Here is a 21591-nt window from a genome sequence, read left to right as displayed (position 1 = left end):
ATTTCACAGCATTCCTCCCTGAAATACTTGAGTAGCTTTTCTCTTAAAATAAGTGAATTGGGAAGGGATTAGTTTTTAATTAGAAAACTGGTAGGTACAGATTCTGGATCATGTTGTGCTTCAAGCAGTTGGTAGTTTTCAGCTTGCTCTACCCTGTGCAAGTTGGTGGTAACCAGAGTTCTTGAAAACAAGGCAAGACATTAGTCTTAGGTGTTCTTGACTGGGGATAAGGGTCGCTGAGAAATATGATGACTCTCTTCCAGTCTGTTGGAGGTGGTGTCGTGCAAGAGAGGGCGCCTGAGTTGGATGGTGGTGGGCCCACAGAGCAGGACAAAAACCATTCTAACAGCAGCACCTTGTCCGACCGAAGACTCAGCAATTCCAGTCTCTGTAGCATTGAAGAAGAGCACCGAACGGTGTATGAAATGGTGCAGCGGATTCTCTTGTCAACACGAGGTTACATCAATTTTGTGAATGAAGTATTTCACCAGGTTAGTGTGTGTGTCAGTTCATGAAATAAATGAGATTGTTGTTCTTTTACTCACAATACTCCAAGAAATACTATTAATGAATTGTGATAAATTACAGAACCGAATAAATATAATAATGATCCTTCTAATTCCACTTTTAATTTGTCATGTGGGTTGTTGTGATATTGATTGTGTTTTTTTGGTGTGATTTTTAAATTTTGTTTTTTAAAAATTTCTACACAAAGAGGGAAACTTCTATATCTGAGCAAAATCATGTGACAAATAGCTTCATGTTTCCATAACAAACTAAACTAAACCCAGAGGTAGATGGGAAGAAAGCATTTTTGAATGCCCAGCAACAGATGTACATAGCAAAGAAGAGACTGGACTTGTTCCTAGCACCTCAGGGTGCTCTCTGATGAGCTGGAGATTTCTGCAGAAGTGGTGCTTTCTCTGAAAAGGCATGTGATACTTACATATGATAGAAGTATTTATGGCATGAGAGAAAAAAGGTGGGTGGCAAGTGGAATAAAAGGAGTGGAGGCTGAGACAATGGAATAACAGACCTGTGGTAGAAACTGTGGTGGGTGAGAAGGTGCTGGAAAGAGCAGAAGTGTGAAGAAGAAAAGAGATGCAAGCAAAGGAAGGAACAGAAGAGATCAGAAGCCCAGGCTGTGATTAGCAGCCGTGAGCAACATCAGAGGTTTGCAGCCAGGGCTGATTCTGTCCCCAGGGATCACTGAGCAATGTCTGGAGGCAGTTTGGGTTATCAAACTGGGGAAGGGGTGCTACAGGTATCCAGGGGGTAGCAGCCAGGGATGGTTGTTAATCATCCTGCAATGCATAGATGCATCCTGCAATGCATGTGTCCACTACAACTATCCCACCCAGCATATATGTAGTTGCTGCTGTGGTGGAGTTTTGAGCTGTAGCCCTTTGACAGAGGCAAGCAGAGCCTCGATGTTATAGAGTACCCCACCCTACAGCTCTGGAGCGTGGGGTGGAGCTAGTTGCCACATGCATCTGGGTCCTGGTGCTCTTGAAAACAGGGAACATGGCTTGTTTGTGGGCAGGAGAGTATGATGGGGGAATAGTTGTTTTGCCTGTATACCCCAAAAGAGGGTAAGGCCTTTGAGTGACAGAGATCAGTTATAGGTGAGGAGGGAGCCTTGACACTGATGAGTGGTGCAAATACACTATGGAGAACTTTTATGGCGAGGCAAGTTTTTGAGATAGTGAATGATTAACCCTCTCATTTCTGGAACTTTTATTAAAAAAAAATCAAGAATGAAAATCGAAGCATAATACACAGCAGTGTGGAAGTTTTACCATATTTTCATTTTAATGAATAAAAAGATTTTACTTAAAATGTCTGTTTAGTCTGTAAAATTCTACTTTTAAAATATTTTTCTGATTCTGTGGCTCAGGACTCTCCCTTGCTCAAGCTGGTCTTGAACTCCTGGCCTTAAGTGATCCCCCCATCTTGGCCTCCCAAAGTGCTAGGGTTACAGGCATGGAGAGGTCTTTTATACCTCACTAATCACATAGCCAAAATTAGTCTGAGTGACCAGGTAAACCAGGTATAGTCCATCAGTCTGTAGGTTTTCACTAAACAATGTAGACAAGCTGACACTGGATGCCTTTTAAAATGCCCACCTGCTATCTCATCTATGTTCCTGTGGCTTTTTTTTTTTCCTTAGGGCTGGGGTCTTGCTTTGTCATCTAGGCTGGAGTGCAGTGACATGATCTTAGCTCACCTAACCTCGAACTCCTGGCCTCAAGTGATCCTCCCACTTCAGCCTCCTGACTCACTGGGCTTACAGACATGAGCCACTGTGCCCGGCTCCTCTTTTATCTTAATGATAACAAGGGGAAAGCCTAGCTCATTTTCTTCCCTAACATTAGCTTCTCCTCCTGACTTGACAGCTTCTTAAAGGGACAGGTCCCTTTAAGATGCACATCTGCATCTTAATTTTAGATCCCCTGGGCTTTCCGGCTCCCTCTCCTCATATGACCAGTCACTGTGCAAGTCATGCAGGAGCTTTGTTCATTCCCTTTCTCTCCTTTCCTTTGACTGTGGTTGGCAGCCTACTCCTTAGGGCTCCTTGAGGCCTCCCTCCTTTTGTATCATTCCTTTCTTATTTATACCACACATATTATGTTGCCAAAGCATTCTTTTTTTATCTTAATAGCTCATGATTTTAAAGTCTACCTTATTCCCTACATTAATGTTGTCGTATTCATTTACATGTTGTAAACAGCGCTTGGTAAATATTTAATTTGAGTTGAAATAGTTAAGATCCTGGCATGCGTATGATCTATAGCAGGGGTCAGCATATTTTTACAGCAAAGGGCCAAATAGTAAATATGTTAGGCTTCATGGATCTTTGTTGTAGCTATTCAACTCTGCTGTTGCAGCAAGAAAGCAGCCCTAGACAATATGTAACGAACAAGCATGGCTATGTTCCAATAAAACTTTGTTTACGAAAAATCAGGTGGTAGGCTGGAGTTGGCCTATGGGTCATAGATTGCTGACTCTGATCTATATAGTAATGTTTTAAAACCCTTGGATGAAAATGCCTCATTTCAGACAAAATATCTTTAGCAAGCCTTTTAAATGTTATATTAATACAAGAGGTAAGTGCTATATTGATGTGGTTTTACCTTTATGCGTAATTGTTAATTTATCATACACATAGTTCTGTCTGCCACTATTATTGACATTCCACCCCTGGCAAGGGTATGCTCAAAATTCTAAATTAAATCTAAATCCTAAACCCAATCTAAATTTACGTAAATAAAGAACCATACACAAATTTTGGATTCTAAGTCAGTGATATGCATTCTGAAATGTTTAGGGAGGAAGTATACTGATGTCTGTAGCTAACGTTGAAATAAATAAAAATTAAAATAAATTTAAGGAAGATGGGGGTGGGTTGATGGATAAATATGTGATAAAGCAAATATAACAAATGCTAATTTTAGAATCAAGGTGATGAGTATATGCATGTTCACTGTAAAAGTCTTTTTTCACTTTTTTGTCCATGAAAATTTTTATAATAAAACTTAGGGAAAAAATTATAGTAGGCTACCATTATATTTTGTTAAACTCTTTTTTTGTCTGTTAATTTTTCTTGAGATACAAATCAGCATATTTTATATATTGATACATTATAGTTTTGTTATAACACAAACTCCTCTGTTCTTGAATTTGATGTGATGTGACTCCTGTCCATAGAAATTTATATATTGCATGAACCCTTGTTAAAGTGAACTCTGCCTGTAACTGGATCCTATGGTATGAACCTTAAGGGCGGTATTAAAACAATCCTCAGAAACTTGAGATCAAGACCTGGATTTATGACTAACTAACTTTGTAACCTTGGGAAGTAGCCTTGTCTATGGCATTAAATAGTCATCTAACTGTGCAATACCTCTCTTTCCAGCTTATCTTGATATAGAAGTAGCCGTTAAAACCAATAAGCAAAAGGCAAATGCATTTTCCCTTTAAATTCTTGTTAATGTTTTAGAATCTTACCACATTAAATCAAAATTCTTGTGTGCAGATGTTTAAGGGAATTCCTTAATATTGAAAAGTTCTTACAAATATGCACAATGTTACAAATTGTCGGTGTCTCTAGTTAACATTGGTAGCTGTACTCAGTGGTATCTTGATAAATGTTGAAAAACTGGCTCTCTCACACACACAAAAAGCAAAGCCCTGATTTATAGCATATGTCAACTTCTGTAATGTAATTATTCCCACCATGGCCAATTCAAGCCACCATCATAATGTCACTGAACATGGAGCAGAGAAGAGATGGACACAATTGGCTACCACCGGCTGTACTAGTATGTCTATTATCTTATAACCTATTTCTGATTCTTTGGGAAAAGTTCCAAGTTATACAATTAAAATTGTTCATATAGCAAATTAAAATATTTGTATAGGTATGATTGTGTTTTTTGTGGAAAAATTATTCAGCATATAGAAGTTATTTTTAAACTGCCATTATGTTCTCTGGCTCAATTTTTTTTTTTTTTACCTTTATTTTTATTTTTTTTAAAAATTATTTTCTTTTGATTTTAGTGCATTATGGGGGTACAAGTGTTAAGGTATATACTATATTGCCCATGTCCTCCTCCCCTCTCAAGTAAGAGCTTCAAGCGTGTCCATCCCCCAAACGTTGCACAACTTACTCGTTGTCGTTATCAATTTTGAGGATGTGTTTTTTTCCTCAGATGAGTTTGGTGTGCACAAAGATATGTGACGCTATGTAGTATATTTATAATCTGTTTCAAAGGAAAGTCTGAAATCAGTGGTGGTCATTGGAAATGTCTATGATGCATCTTTCTAGTGATCTGAGTTTGAGTGGAATTAAAGGGGAGTTTTTCCTTTTCCTTTCAGGCCTTTTTGTTGCCTTCCTGTGAGATAGCTGTAACAAGAAAAGTAGTTCAAGTGTACAGAAAGTGGATCCTCCTAGACAAACCTGTCTTCATGGAGGAACCAGAGAAAAAAGATGTTGCCCAAGAAGATGCGGAAAAATTAGGATTTTCAGAGACGGATAGCAAGGAGGTAATCTTATCACTTGTCTTTTGAGTTGGGAGTATATATATGTTAGCAAAGTGTACTTGCTCCGTCAAGGATCCCAGTCAATGGGACACAGGCAGGTGTATCTCTTCTTTTATCCTGGCACTCTCAAGTTGCTGAGTTCTGTGAGGACCTGCCTTAGAGAGGCAGCCGCTGTGGTCTGTTCTAGATCGGCAGTCATCTCCTAACACTCTGGCTAGGGTCGAGTGCACATTGCAGCTTTGTTAGTCACTGTTGCAGGAGAGTTGTTTTATAAGCCATCATATTTTTTTCACTGTGTGATACTAAAAAATGTCTCTGTTTTTTCCTTGACTTGTTTAAATAGTATTTGGAGAAACTAAACTTAGAATTTTTTGGCAGACTTTTCTTTGCAGTGGCCCGTATCAGAGCCCTTGGGATGTTACACATGTGGAAGGACTAACCCAATAGCAAGTGTTACCTCCACTGTTACAGCTCACTGCAGTGCTAAGTTCTGTCCCCCTGAAGAGGACACTGTCCATGTTAGGTAAAGCTGGACAGTTGGATAAATCTAAAACAACAGAGTGGAACATCTTTTTGAAACAAATAAAAACTTAGTCATATTCATATTTCTGTCATGTTATTTTGAAACTAACTTAAAATGTTTAAAATTCTTCACTAGAGGCATGCCACTTTTAAATTTCTATATTAATGCTATCATTTTGATTTTTTGATATTGGTAAAATCATTTTAATAACAACCATGAAGTCCAAGTAAATAGGTAAGCAAATAGAATTCATCACTCATTTTAAAGGCCTCCACGTTCCCTCAGTCTTTGAACAAACATGGCTCATTCTTTCAGCACATACTAAGTGCTGAGCACTATTTTAGGTGCTGAAGGTAGAGTGCTAAGCAAACAGAGAAAATATTTGCCCTCTTGGAACCTATTCTTTTGTGAATCCTGGTGAGTATAAGGAATTAAATATGCAGATGCGTGCATCTTCCTGCTCTGTTAACGGATTGTTATTTTCTGAAGGCCTCATCTGAAAGTTCTGGTCATAAGCGATCTTCCAGTTGGGGACGCACGTACTCCTTCACAAGTGCAATGAACAGAGGGTGTGTGACAGAGGAGGACAATACGAATGTGAAAGCCGGAGCCCAGGCTCTGATGCAGGTATGGGGCTGGCTAAGACACAAAGACCAAAGACCCTCCGAGTTGGAGTAATTATAAACAATTGGGGATAATGTCATATAGAGTGTGGTGATATTTTTAGCCATCTGTCACTAAACAGCTCTTAAATTGTTGTTCTATGTTTTTTTCCTGTTTTATACCTACAATTTGTAAAGATTTTTTTCTTGTCAAAGAAGTATAAGAACCAGTTATAATTTTTTGAGAGGGATTATTATACAGTGAATGTGAAATTACGGAGATTTAAATCTTAAAAGTATCTTCCAAACACATATGGATAGTTGTCTGGACTCTAATTTTCAAGACAAGCTTGGTGATTATATAATCTTATAAGTGATAGTCTTCTTAAAATTGCCTGTGTTTATGAAGAATGATGACTGATATGGTAGTTTTTAGATGTTTGAATGAATGAATATATGAAATAGAACCGACATCATTTGGGAACATTGAAAAGAACAACTTTGGCTCATCATTTAACCTCTGCAGAGCTCAGGATTTTATCTCAAAAATGAGGATTGGGAGATTACTTTACAGCTCCCACCTAGCTTGGAGGATGTTGGCTATGCAGGTGAAAATATAGGGTGTCGCTTGTTCCCCTGCTCTCTGCTCCCACTCCTTATTCAAGTTTGTAGCTGTGTCCAGTGAGGCTTCCCTCATAGAGGCCACTTGTGAAGTCTGGGGAGAGTGTGGGAATGGCATGTATGTTACCCGGTTTCTAGTGATGTTTTTTTCTGTCATCTGTCTCTTGATAGTATTCATTAGCGTGGCATCCTTTTTATTTTCAAGCTAATTAGCAATTTGGTATACTATACTCATGAATTTTCTTATTTTTTATTGAAAATCAGGAAATAATTTTGAAATTAACGAAATCAAGATGATTTTGCTTGTACAGCTTCAAAGTACTTTGGTGTAGCTCATAAGTATAACCTGTGTTCCCATCAGAGAAATATGTGGAGGAGTCCTTGCCCTTTGTTCCCCAGAAGCTCCCTCCGTGCAGGTGGATCGCCATCATCAGCCTGTGGGGTTGCGAGTGCCAGTGACCTCACTGGGTTCAGAAGAGTGCTTTTTGTTTTCTGGAAGGATAAGTTACATCTATAGAAAGTCCTCACTTAATGCTGTCGATAGGCTCTTGGAAACTGTGACTTTTAGCAAAGTGACGTATAACAAACCATTTTTTGTCATCAACATCATAATGAAATGATGTTGAATGAAACAGTGTTATTTGAGGACCTGCTGTTACAGTTTCCAAGAACTTATTAAAGATGTTAAGTGAGGACTTACTGTCCTTGGATGAACCAACAAAAAAATTTTCTACTTGATTATAATATAGTTTTAAAAAGTATTTAGTTTGGATTTAGATAGTTGGTTTTGTTTTCATATTCAATATCTTTACTCTGTTCATTAGGGAAATATGGCTAAATGGAGGTTTGATAAGATGGTAGTCTTCTATATCTGCTTTTGACAAGTACAGTCTAGACATACTAATCTTGTTTGTTTATTTTTACCTTTACTGATACAACCACACTAATAAGAAATATTCATTCAGTTGGTATTTTGATGTTTTGTAAAATGTGTTATGTATGAAAACTCCTTACTTTTACTTGGTAATGTGTTAAAATTTTGAATTCAAATATAAGAAGCCAAATACATTGCATTAAAAGGATCTATACAGTGTAATATGTCATCTGTGGTATAATTTAAAAAACATAGTCACTAAAACTACACTAAAAACGTCATGGTTAGTCAAAAGTTGTCTGTTTTCTATTTTTGTCTTTTTTTATTTCACAATTTTACAGGGTACACACATTTTGGTTACATAATTTGTTTTTGTACAGTTTGAGTCAAAGTTTTAAGTGTTCCCTTTACCAAGTTAGTACATTATACCCAGTAGGTGTGAATTTACTGATCCTCTCCTCCGCCCTCCCACCTACTTGATTTCCCTTGGATTTTACTTCCATGTTTTCTTTTTTCTTACTTGAAAGCTAGTAAATTCTTCATGATTAATGTTATCACCTATTATCAACTATTATAGTGCTTATTTGGTGTTTTTTCCTAGAAAATTGGGACATGATATCTTTTTAATCTTGCATAAGATAACTTTAGAGGTTGACAACATTTTAGTCCACTCACTTGACTTTTGAGTATGTTGATTTTAGTTTGGTCAGATTATGCATTTATTTTGAGACATTCGTGGCAGTGGATTTTATCCACAAATGAGCCAGAGAAGCTTTGTTTGCTCCCAAAGCCTTTGAGTTTATACTTTTGAACACAAAGGAGAACTAAGAGGAAATATCCCTCTGGATAGGTAGAGCAGGTCCATCGTCACCCTAGATTGACAACTAAGAAGATCTGAAGTTGGCGAGTCACTAGTGTCATCTACGTAATTATTATTATGTAGCACATTATTATTTTATTGTATTAGGTTGGTGCAAAAGTAATTGCGGTTTCAGATGTGAATTTTAAATCATCATAACTAGGCTTAAACACATCTTTATTATCAAAATGGAAATACAGTCAACACTTTTTGCCAATGAGAAATAAGTTTGTTTATTCCTGTAGCATAAAAAGCCATGCTTCGGGATGCCATGAACTCTTGGAAAGCATTTTCTGCATTCTGCTAGTTATGGAAGCATCTTCCCTGTAAGAAGTTGTCAAGATGCAAATGTGATGAGGCAGAACTTCATAGCCCAATTTGTTCAACTTTTGAAGTGTTGATTATGTGACATATGTTTGGGCTCTTTCTGTTGACCACTGCTGGCTGCAGGAGTTGCAGTTTTTGGTGCATCTCATTGATTTGCTGAGCACGCTTCTGAGATGTAATGGTTTCACTGGGATTCAGAAAGCTGTAGTGGATCAGACTGGCAGCAGACCACCAAACAGAGATCATGACATTTTTTTGGTGCAAGTTTGGCTTTGGGAAGTGCTTTGGAACTACTTCTTGGTCCAACCACTGAGCTGATTGTCATATAAAATCCACTTTTCCTCACACGTCACAATCCAATCGAGAATTGGTTCATCATTGTTGCATACAAGAAGAGAAGATGACACTTCAAAATGACAATTTTTTTTTATTTTCAGCTGGCTCATGAGGCACCCACTTATCAAGCTTTTTCACCTTCCCAATTTGCTTCAAATGCCAAAGGACCGTAGAACAGTCAACCTTGAGTTCTTCGGCAACTTCTTTTGTTGTTGTAAGAGGATCAGCTTTGATTGGTCATTGTCACATTGTCATCTTCTGATGGCTAGCCACTGCACTTCTCATCTTCAAGGATCTCATCTCCTTTGCAAAACTTCTTGAACCACCACCACAGTGTACATTTGTTAGCAGTTCCTGGGTCAAATGTGTTGTTGATGTCGTGAGTTGTCTCCTCTGTTTTATGACCCATTTTGAACTTGACTAAGAAAATCACTAGAATTTGCTTTTTGTCTAACATCATTCCATAGTCTATAAAGTAAATATAAAATAAGCAGCAAGTAATGTCATTAGCAAAAAAGCATAAAGCAAGAAATGTACATTAAATGATATATACATAACCACATTTAAGAATGTATTCCAATATCAAAGGGCAAATTTCAACAATGCTAAAACCGCAATTACTTATGCACCAACCTATAAGTTACCCTAAGTATTAATTTACTACATAATAGATTGGATCAGTGCTTCTCGCATTTTTTCTGTTGAGATACCCTTGATGGTAAAAAATAGTGAACTTGTATCCTAAAATTCTGGGGTCATAGAGAGAATAGTCAGTTGATTATCTAAATTTTTTTTGTACCTCAGTTTTTACCTATAGAATTCACTTAGATTTTGTCTTCTGCATAATATATTGTTAAAAGTACAGTCTTAGAAGATGTGTCATTCACGTGGCTTTATATATTTCTGGGGACACCACAGCTCCTGGAGGTTCTCACCCTTGTTGGATGGTGGTGGTGCTGTTGCTGTGAACTAGGAGTGCATGTGCTGGGAAATTCACTAAGAATCATATAGATCTCTCTTTTCCTCTTCTTTCTTACCCAGATACAATGATCCTATCTTTTTCCCCCCTTTTCCTTTTTTTGTTGAGGGAATATCAAAAAGAAGTCTTCAGAAGCTTTTTGTGACTCATAAAATTGCTATAGTTGCAATATTAATATGTAATAGGAATTTTTTTTTCCCTAGGAAAAGGCCTTTAGGTATCTCAGTATTTAAGTGACTCTAAGGGGTAAACTAAAGTATTTCGAATATGTATGCTTACCACTTACCTTATTGAAACAGAATCTGTCTGGAAATAGCTCAAAGGTGACTCATCGATTCATTTCATTCATTGAGTGAAATTAATACCATTATCTTTAAGCAAAATTTATTCAGATGTATATGCTTAATTATATTTTTTAATATATAAAATTGTTGATTTTTAAGGTATTTTTGACGAACTCTGCAAACGTCTTTTTGTTGGAACCATGTGCCGAAGTTCCCATGCTCTTGAAAGAACAAGTTGATGCTTGTAAAGCTGTTTTGATTATTTTTAGGCGTATGATAATGGAGCTTACGATGAATAAAAAGACATGGTAAGTTAACAGCAATTAATATTTTAAAACAAATGTTTCTGTTTTTCAACATAATTAAAATGCTAAAACTGCCGTTTATTTAATGGTTTTAAAAAGTTAACAATAAAATGATAATCAGTCTTTTGTAACGGTTTCTGTGAATTATGACGAAGATAAGCACTCAAGACTTTGATAGTTCATTTATTTTCTTTATTGTTTTTAAAAATGTTCTTGAACTAAGGGTCAGTAGTCATTTTACTTAATAATGTATTTTTCCATTTTAAGCTGTCATCAAACATAGTTTTGTGGAAAAGCAGTAACTTGTGTTTTAGAATACTTCATAAGTCCGGGAGAGTTTCTTAATTGCCCTGAAATGCTATAAGCTAATTTCTAGTGCTTCAAACTTGATGTTTTAAATTCATTTTGAAAACATAATTATTTGAATGATAAATTATAAAAGTGATTAAATAGTCAAAAATATAGTGGTGTCATTAAAAATACAGTTTTTTTCCTTTTTATCTTTGTTTTTATTTGGCATTTTTGTATTTATAATGTCTCTAAATGTAAACAGTGCATTAGATTTTTTTCCTGGGCCCTTCTTTTGTTTGAATGTCATCATATCACTCCATTGAATGATGTATTTTGAGGGGTTCTCAGCAACAGACCAGAAAGCCTCAGGGTCACTTTCTACTCCTTCCTCTTCTCTTCATGTTCTGAACAGGCAGCCTCTTGGTTCTGCCTTCAAAATGCCTCTCAAGCCTTTGTGTGTTCTTCCCACTTGGCCACTGCCCTCATGCAAGTAAGCTGTACTTGCTGCTCACCGGCTGCGGTCAGCATCCCCCTAAGGGATCTTCTGCCTTGGCTCTCAGTCCACAGAGGCCACTGCAGACCAGCGCTGGTGGCACCCTTCCCTACTGGAAATCCTGTGGAGTCCCTGTTCCCACGCTTGTATTCTGAAAGTCCCCAAGTCAGCACAAAGGGGTCTGTCTGTGTGTAGTCGGTGGGAAACTGCAGAAATGAGGCAGGTCTGAGCGGGCAGGGACTGCAGGCTACCAAGTCTAGCCCTTTTTTTTCAAAGTTGAGGTAAGGGTGGGCCCAGAGGGATCCTGGTGTGCAAAAAGTTTTTTTGTATATTTGTATACAGAAGCCACAAGTATCAAAATGATGATTTTAAAATGATGATTTCAAAATGTAAATTCCAATGTCATCTTTCCCAGACTTTTAAACTTAGCACTATTTGCCCAGTTAAGCAATTGTTAAAATTGGAAATATTACAGTAATGCAATATGTGATTTAAATAAAGTTAAATGCTATATCAGTAGTATTGACAGTAGTGAGAAATGCTGGTATGCTTTTAAGTGAAATATCTGTTCCTTGATACCATAGTTGTATCAACATCATTTTTAATTTTTTTTTTCCCTTTGAAAACTCCATGAATTCTGTATACCATTGTATCACTCATATTTTGATAATCTTTTCATTTTGGTTAAAGTTCTAGGAAATAAATTAAGCTATTTCTACTCTGTTCTTGAATAATTCAGAGATTTCCAGGTAAAAGTATAAAAAAGAAAAATTATAGATATAGGTGAAAATATTCACCAAAAAGTACTCAGAGAGCATAGAAAGGAATGTGACTTATTTCTCTAATAGGTTTTCTTATTTAAGTACATTATCTCTTACTTCTCTTCCTTCCTTTCCTCTCTCCCATACACCCTTTTCTCCTTTCTTCCTGCCTCCTTTCCTTCCATCCCATAAATAACTATTGAATCTCTAACTATGAGGAAATAGTTGTGACTGGGTAGACAAGGTCCTTGCCTTCATAAGGTTTACTCATAGGACTGAGAGACATTAAAAAACACATAAAACAATTTCAGATAGTAATGAGTGAGTTGTGGGTATTGCTTAGTGTGGAGGTCAGGGGAATTATTAATATTTTCGTCAAATGTCGGGGAAGGCCTTTCTGAGCTGAGTGAAGGGAGGGAGGAGCCTTGGGGACGTCTGAGGGAAGTGTATTCCCAGGAGAGGAAATAGCAGATACAAATGCCCTAATAAGAGAACAGGTAAAAACTTTGGTATGTTCAAGGAAGGGCAAGATGATGGCCAATGGGCCATTGTGGATGGAGTGAGAAGGGAGAGTGGGAGGAGGCAGGCGTGGGACAGTCCAGGGCAGGTTGCTCAGCGCCCTGTAGGCCAAAGGAAGGATACTGGCTACTTAGCGTCCTTGTGTGTGTGCAAGAGTGTGACATAATATGGTTTACATTCCCAAATGATCCTCTGGCTGCCATGTGGAGAATGACAGTACAGTGGAGCACAGCACAGGCTGTGGCCATAGATGAGGGTGGCTGGGACCAGGGCTATTGCCAGGAAGCTATAAGGAGTGGTCCTGGAATAGGGAATAACTGATGTGTAAGTGAGTAAAATATCACCTGTGTGAGAAGGTGGAGATAAAGCAAATAATAAAGAATATAGGAAAACCCTCATTTTTCTGTTGGATGCAAGAATAACACACATGCCTGATTCCATGTTCTCTGACAAGTTGGTTACACTCTTTGAGCATTTCTCCCTTGAGGAAGAGTGAGCAAGTCAGTGTTTCATGAAATAGAAAGGAACAAGCTGTAGTCAAAACTGGCAGCTTTGGCAGTTTGTATGTCTTCTGTTAGGAAAGATTTTTCCAAACTTCAGACAGTTTTTTCACCCTCATTTTCTTCCAGCAGATTCTGCATGGGAATTCCATGGCTTTCCAAGCTTTCCCAGGTTCAGAAATTGAATTAACTCTGTATCTTTGTCAGTGATTTGGTCAGGTTTATACCTTTTGATAGCAGTTCACATGACCAAGGTTTTATTTAAACTTATGATGTGTTCTCATCATGTTCTCACCATGGGCCTGTAACTGCTGTGTGCAAGGGATTGTTTTTCATTGTCTTAAGCATCGTGTAACGTGACCAGACAGTGGTGATACTGGGTGCTGTTCTTCCCTCCCTTATGACAGGGGTCTGGGTACCCTGAATGTGGTGAGCTACAGACTGTTCCTCCCCCCATACTGTGCCATTTCTTCTCCCAGTCCTCTTCAAAGTCACTGTCCTGCTCCATGTAGACTTGCCTAGATCTTGCTTGACTTGAAAGCTCTTCCTCTCTGTGCTTTTCAGAATCGATAGGCTGGGTATAGGAAAAAAGTGAACAAGTAGAATAGAGTGCAGTGAGAATGTGTGCTGACAAATGACTCTGGGGACCAAAATCAAATGGGGTCATCTACAAAGAGGGCAGGAAACCCACAGAGGTCATACTGTGAGAAGTTTAATCAGATTCAGCATCGTGTATTGTTAAGAGAAAATGCTGTTGTGATACGTAGAGATATGAGAAAAATACAAAAGAACTAGGACTTAGATATCTCATTATCTGACCTGGACTATAGTACTTTGTTCCAGTCTCAGTTTTATTAATAAAGAGTAGTAAAGCCAAGAATAAAGTTGTAGAGATGAATGAATGGTTAAGATGAAACCTCAAAGGAACTGGAATGATTTCCCTCAGAGAACAAGTAGACCTCCCCTATATACAAAAAGATGATCTGTTCTCTATTCCCACGGAATCCAGGGAAAGAAAAAGTGAGCAGACACTCTGATATGAGGAATATAACTTAGATGTAAAATAGAAAAATGTCTGGCTATTCTAAAGATTTATCATCATAATTAACAGTGTTATGTTGTCTCTAAAGTATGCTATGTTCTTCAAAGACCTTTTACATAAAACTCCCTTATGTGGGAAACTATAAAAATGCTGGCACACTGAGACTGAGCTGTAGTGATGGCAGTTGTCTCAGTTGTGTCCTTGTAGTGCAGAGTCAGGATCTTCCAGACATAAACACCTTGCCTATAAGTGTCCACTAATGCAAGCTCCTCCTGCCTGCAGGAGTACTGTGGAGTACGGCTGTACTATGATGTTGATTGCTTATATCCCCAGAATAAAGAGTGGGAAGCCAATTTTATTTTCTATCACAAAGATAGGGAGACCTTACAGGTTAAGTAAAATAATGGATGGGAAAACTAGAGTGCTGTGTGTAAGTTCAAATAGGCATAGCTATTCACTGTATTCACTGAGTACCTTTAAGGTGCTGACATAGTTGGAGAAAACTATTTTGCCTCCTTTCTTGCAAGGGAGAAAATCAGGCAGGCTGGAATATCCATTTTATCCTGCCTATTGGTGTGGACATGGGAGGCATATTTTTAGAACTGTTGTAACATAGGGAAGTTTGTTTTGATAAAATATGGTATTCATTATGTAATTGACATTCAAACTCTTAATACTTTAAAGTAATACATGATTATCAAATATTGCTGAATTCTTAAGAGAATTTCTCATACCTATAAATTAAAGTACTTTGGAGATGTGATTATTAATATGAGCTTTTATTTTGGGTGGCCCAGGGAACAGATGTTGCAAATACTACTCAGGATAACAGAAGCTGTCATGCAGAAGCCAAAGGATAAACAAATAAAGGACTTGTTTGCCCAGAGCTTGGCAGGGTTACTATTTAGGGTAAGTCTTTTTTATTAAAACACTGCAAATCAAATTTTATAGCAAATTAATCTTAATCATTGGGAATTTTAAGAGTAACATTAAACTAACTTTAAATTTCTAGAAATCGAATAGGAAATTTTCCTTCTTAGCTTTGTCCTGAAGTCTGTGATCTATTTTTTACAATTAGTGCTGGGCTTATAGGGTTTCCTACCTCTCTACCTTCCATTCTCTTTTGATTTGCCTGAGAGTGGTAGGACCTACAAAGATGACAAGAACTCATGGCATTGGTGGAAGGCCAGGTAGATTTGGAGAGGTGAAGGATGAATGGAAGCATGGGGATGGGCTAAAAAAACAAGAGCCATTGGTATGTTAGGTGATTGTATTTGAAGCCACAGGATGGGATGAGATTGCCTAGGGAGAGAATACATGCCACAGAGAGAAGAGGGCCATCTCTACAGTTGATGAAGGAAAAGGAACCAGCCAAAGATGCTCAGAAAGGGTAGCCAGTGAGCTAGGAGGAAACCCAGCTAGGAGGAATGGATGCTGTCCTGGATGCTGGGGAAAAGTGTTGGGTAAGAGGACAGCAGCCAGTTGACCATTGGCTTTGACAAGATATAGGTGGTTGATAATGTTCTAGAGGGATGAGGCCCCCTTGGAATAGATGGAGGACAAAATGAGAGCTGGGCAGTGGATGTAGCAAGCATAGTGAACGCTTCACAGCAGTCTTGATGTGGAAGGGAGGGGGAAAGGGGCAGCTGGCTGGAGTGGGTAGCATATGTGGAGGGTGAGGTTTAAGGTGGGTAATACTAGGTATGTCTGTTTACCAGTGGTGTGGTCCAGCGAGGGAGGGCAAGATGATCTGGGGGAGAGAGAGGATAACTGCAGAAGTTAAGTCCCCACTATGGTGGAGAGCTAGAATGGCCTTTGGTACGAGCATAGAGCCAAGGAGATGCCTGTGCTTCTTGCATCTCATGTGGTGAGCAGGGTCAAGAACATGAGCAGGCTGATAGCTGTTGAACTGCCTGGGGAAGTGGGAGTGTCAAAGGGTCCCAAGGGTGGCAGCCTGCTATGACATTGCTAATATTTGAGAGGTACATAAAAGTTACAAAGCATTTCTGAAAGAGAACAATGTGAAAGAGTTCTGGAAAGGTGTGCTATTCTACACAAATAAAGGTGTTTGTACCATGGATGGGCCTGACTTTGGATAATTGGATAGGAGACAGCATGGTCTTCTGTCTTGAGTTGGAAGTGACAGTTGCAGGCATGAGAAACTATCTTCCTCCTCAGTTAACCTGAAGGTGGTTTGGAGGACATGTATTAAGAATATATCTAGAATACAGGTAGCACAGGTAGGTGTAGGTGATAAAAAGAGAAATTATTTCTATTCCTATTGTAACATAAGATAACTATTCGTATTAATTTTGAGTAATTTAATGTGATTGAATGCTCTTGGCTTGATAAAAAATGTATGGGAGGCATAGAAATAACTGGCTGCCTGAGTATCATAACCACATTTATTCTGATTGCCTTGCCTAATATATTGGATATGTGAAGCGGCCTTATACATTCTTTTACACATGTCCAGCTTTGCTTTGCTGTTGCCTGGAGGGTAGCATTGATCACTGCTTGCTGCCTGCCTGGACATACAGACACTGCGCTCACTTGTCTCTCTCAAGGAAGTGTCTCATTGTTGTCATCCTCCCAAACTCCTGGTCCTGGGGTGGGCTGCCAAGTAGACATGAACTAAAGCCAGTTGCAGGCTGGCTGGTGCTTGGGCCTCATTCCCACCAATTGCCTGGCCATGCATCTGTTGTGTGTATTGGAATTAGAAAGACAACTTGTCACAGAAGTAAGCAGTCTATTCTGGAGTTGTGTTTTTTGTTTCGTTTTTGGAAAAAAATTTCTCCCCACGAATGGAGAAATCTTATCAGATCTTTCTTGAAAATTAGTTTTGAACTGTGATTATTAATGATTTTGGTGTCATTGTTATTATTTTGGCAATGGTTATAAAGATCAAGAAGGATGATTCAATTAAGAACTAACCACAAAATAGTGGAGAGAGGATGAGCTCTTTGGAGTTAGACACATTCTGGGTTCTGATTCCAGCACTGCCACACGCTGGCTGTGTGGCCTTGAGTGCATGACTTCACTTTTCTGAGTCTTCCCTAGTTTGTCATATCAGGAGAGGACCTTTTCCTACCCTACAGGGTGGTCATAGGAATCAGAGTGGATTTATTGGGATTTATGATCATCTGTTGACCTCACAAGTCCTTATGCGAGTACAGGAGGGGATCAGAGGGTAAAGGTCTGGGTGGATCAGGCGGGCTATCAAGTAGGCATTGTTTTAGTCCCATACACAATTAAAATATGCCATCTAATTATTATTCATTTGGTCATGTAGACTGTCTAAAATGGCCAGATACTTGATTTTTTTAAAAAATTTGAACAAAGAGACTGTTGAGGAAAGAGAGTTCAGACACTGAACAGGAAATTTTAAGTTGCCATTCTCCTTTTTATCTTTTTCTAGTTTTACCTATAGCATTCATTTTTTCCTCTGTCTGTAGATAATCTGGGTCAGCAAATTTTATTCAAATGATGGTTGAGTTTGACTTAGTTGTAAATATTTACCAAATAATGGTGATTGCCCTAAGCAAGGTTTTAATCTGTGATCAGTGCTATATACAACCTATGCTTGATGCTCTGAAGGTGTATCAGGAAACTATGGTCCTATTTGTAATGTGAACACTTACTTTAAAATTGTGTAGTCCCCTTAATGTGGTGAGTAGAGGGGGTAGGAAGTGGTTGGTTAACAAATGTTCATAAGAAAAGGAGTGATTTGTGAGTTAAGATTTTTTTTTTTTTTAATAGCTTGAGTGCCAGGGTGTATCTGATAAAACATTGAATTTCAGTGCTGAAGGAACCTTAGAGATGCTCTTGTCTGGTCTTTTATTTTTAGCGAGAAATGTGACTCTAGAAAGGCCAGTGACTTGCCCTAGTCAAAAACCAAGTTACTGCAAAACCACTGGGGCTTTCTCTTTCCTTCTTCTTTTCAGAAAAGTGTAATTGATTGAAAGGGCACCCTGCCTTCACGTCCAGAGATGTCACCTTTCATCCCCTCAGCTGTATTTACAATTTTGCTCTGTGTATAAGTTTTGTCAGTTTTGAATTAAGATGATTCAGTATTACCACGTACAGGTCTGTGTACATGTTTGTGATATTTGCTGAGATAAATTTTATAAGCTGTAAGAAGCCATTCTGTCCTTGTTTTATAATTAGTCAATAAAGTGAAGCCATTACAAGATTCCCAGTATAGGGCATCTTTTTATACCAAGACATCTGGCTTTGCCCATGAAACTAGGACTATATCCAAGTGAGACTGTATCCTAGTTATTACCAGTCTCTACTTTGTCCTTTTACTCTGCTAAGATTATATTTATTGATATAATATTTATTAATTTTATTGTATACATCTACTTTATGGTAATGGCCTCAAGCTCATTTTGAAAACAGGAGTGTAAAAATGAATAGACTGAAGATGGTATTTTAGTTATAATAAAAATATTTAATAAAGTATTAATAATAAAATTATTTTTTCCTTCTTAATGTTCTTAATTTTCTCAAAATCCATTCATGTTAGTATCAGATTTTTAAAATGAATGATTAAAATCTCTTTTTGATATACTTAACTATTTTAGTTCCACTTTAACATTTTTACATTTTAAAAAGTGAGGTAGATATGAGTTGAAACACAGAGAACAGGTGTATTGCAGAGGAGCTGCTTTAAATATGGTTTTCTGTGTGGTCAGAAAAGGCCTGCCTAATTATGGACTGATTTCTATTTTTCAAAGTTTTCCTATGTTTATGTTAAAGAAAAATGTTTGTCTTTTAAAAATAATATAATAAATATATAAATATTTAATATAAAATAATATAATGAATATATAAATATGTATTTATATAAATATGTAAATATAAAATAATATAATTTGGAGAAAAAATAAAAAGCTAATTCACCCACGCAAATCCTCACAACAGTGGGAGCCTCTTTGCGTCTGGGTGGGGCAAAGGTATTTGCACCTTAACAAGTGCATCTGTCTTTGACAACAGTCCAGGGGATTTACACAGACTTTGGATATAAGGATTCCTTTTCATAAGATTAGGAAAGCATTTGGGGCTCATTTGAGATGAACTTGGCTATGTAGAGTCACTTCTTTTAGGGGAGATATATTTTGATTTGAATTTTAAAGGATGTGGAATATTTTGGCAGAAATAAAGAATGGGGCAATTTCAAGGTACGGAAATACTCAGTATATAAGCATAATTGTCTTATAGGGTTGTCCATGTGACCAGTTGTTGTGCTAAGGACTATAAGAAAAATGGAAGGACACAGAGAAGTGAATAGACTGTTAAGGAAAGGTGTGATGGGTGCTCTGATGCAGGAAATGCAGGGAACTGCAGGAACTGCAGGATGCTCCCTGGAGGCTGGGAGGCAGGGGTGGGTAGTCAGGGGCACCTTCTTGGTAGAAGTGATGTTCAAATTGTGACCCAAAGAATGAATAGGAGGTACAGAGGCTCAAAGGAGGGAAGGAAGTCTGTGTGTAAAGGCCAGGAGCAAGAGAGAGCAGATGGAGCAACTGGGAGAGTCTCAGTGGAAGAAATTGAATTCTTTTTACTATTATGCTGCATTATGCTATCTAGTAATCAGGTACATAGACAAGGAAACCAATAAAAAGAGATCTAGGCTGGATGTGGAGATTCAGAAGTCACAGCATATGGAGGATAAGAACGGGGACCAAAACTCAGGCAGAAGGTGGAGCATCGTTGGGAGGAGGAAAGCCAGAGTGTGTGTTGCCAGTGAGTGGGGGAGGTGGAGGTGGAGTGAGTGTGGAGCACTCTTTCAAGAAACCTGGCTGTGAAAGGGGAGGGAGAAGGGCTGTAGTTAGAGCAAGGAATTGGGGTTCAGGGCAAATTTTTTGTTTTTTTAAGGTGAAGAATTGGAGGATATTTAAATGCTGATGGGGAGGAAGTGGGGAAATAGAATAGGTTGAAGATAAAGGAGAAGTGGGGTTACTAGAGGCACAGTGACTCTGAGGAAGGGTTCCAGAGCAGAAGCAGGGAGCAAGTGTAGAAGAGCAGGAACCCCTACTGGCTTATAGCCCACAGGCGGAGGAAAAGCTGGGTGAATGCAGACAAGAGCATGACTTTGTGGGCAGAGGTCAAGAGGAGTCCCATTTAATGGGTTCTGTTTCCTCTGAAGTCTACAATGAGTCTATGTATTAAAATAATCAGGGAGGAGTTGGTGGGTTGGAAATTTTCGTATAGAGGATGAAGTTTGAAGTAGCCACTATGGAGGATGAGGAAAAAAGCTGTCTCAGGAAGCAGAATAGTAGTTATACAGAGGGCTTTGTCTTCTCCTAATTATAGCCAGGGCCAGCCACAGACACTGCAATAATATTGAATTGATAACTTTATTCATAATAATAACTAATTTCTTAGTAGCTCAAATCCTGAATACAATTGGTTAAATGAGTGTTGAGAAATTAAAAGAAAAGCAGTATCCAAAAGTACTTTTTATTTTAAAATTTACTGTATTAATAGTAATTTAAAATATTTTATTAAAAATCATACTTCTTCCAAGTGAATATGATTGGATTTTCTTGTTGGTTCGTTGGTTTCAGACACTCATCGTGGCTTGGATCCGAGCAAACCTCTATGTGTATATTTCTCGAGAGCTCTGGGATGACTTTCTTGGTGTGCTGTCCTCCCTCACGGAGTGGGAAGAACTCATCAACGAGTGGGCCAGCATCATGGACTCCTTGACGGCAGTGCTCGCAAGAACCGTTTATGGTGTTGAGATGACAAACCTACCTCTGGATAAATTAAGTGAACAAAAAGAAAAGAAGCAACGAGGCAAAGGTATTTCCACTCTTCCAGGGTAACACCAGCTGTCTGAAACTGGGGAGGAATGTGTATTTCTACATCTATGCGATTAATGCATGAAAATTTTATAATGAACTGAACCAATTACACAGTGTCTTTAATGGTGCATTAGGAGGTACACTCTGTTCCCTTAATGAAGATGATGAATTTCCGAAGAGGAAAATGAAAGGGAAGTAGTAATAGTAGTAGTAGTAATAGTAATAACTAACAGTAACAATTATAATAATGGCTCGTGCTTTGCACATATTAACTCTCTTCACACTCATGATAACCTAATCCAGCAGATATTATTATTATCCCCATATCACTGACAAAGAAATTGAAGAACACAGACTTTACAGTGATTGACTCATTCAAGGTCACATAGATAAAAAGTGATAAAGCCAGGCATTAAAGCCAGA

The 21591-nt window shown here is 38.1% G+C and overlaps 1 protein-coding gene across 3 annotated transcripts in view; it reads left to right on the top strand.

Moving 5' to 3' along the window:
- The window catches only part of RALGAPA2 (Ral GTPase activating protein catalytic subunit alpha 2), a 307449-nt gene that overhangs the window by 73471 nt on the left and 212387 nt on the right, over positions 1–21591 (top strand). For all 3 annotated transcript variants that reach the window (XM_012757359.2, XM_012757358.3, XM_076011174.1), the window contains 6 exons: positions 264–491; positions 4879–5046; positions 6056–6193; positions 10608–10756; positions 15157–15268; positions 20929–21166. In XM_012757359.2, coding sequence (XP_012612813.2) covers positions 264–491; positions 4879–5046; positions 6056–6193; positions 10608–10756; positions 15157–15268; positions 20929–21166 — 1033 coding nt within the window. The remainder of the gene's footprint in view (positions 1–263; positions 492–4878; positions 5047–6055; positions 6194–10607; positions 10757–15156; positions 15269–20928; positions 21167–21591) is intronic.

This window comes from Microcebus murinus, chromosome 16 (assembly GCF_040939455.1).
Source record: "Microcebus murinus isolate Inina chromosome 16, M.murinus_Inina_mat1.0, whole genome shotgun sequence".
Classification (NCBI taxonomy): domain Eukaryota; kingdom Metazoa; phylum Chordata; class Mammalia; order Primates; family Cheirogaleidae; genus Microcebus; species Microcebus murinus.
Note: the sequence above shows the minus strand (reverse complement) of the source record. Positions and strands in the feature narration are given on the sequence as shown.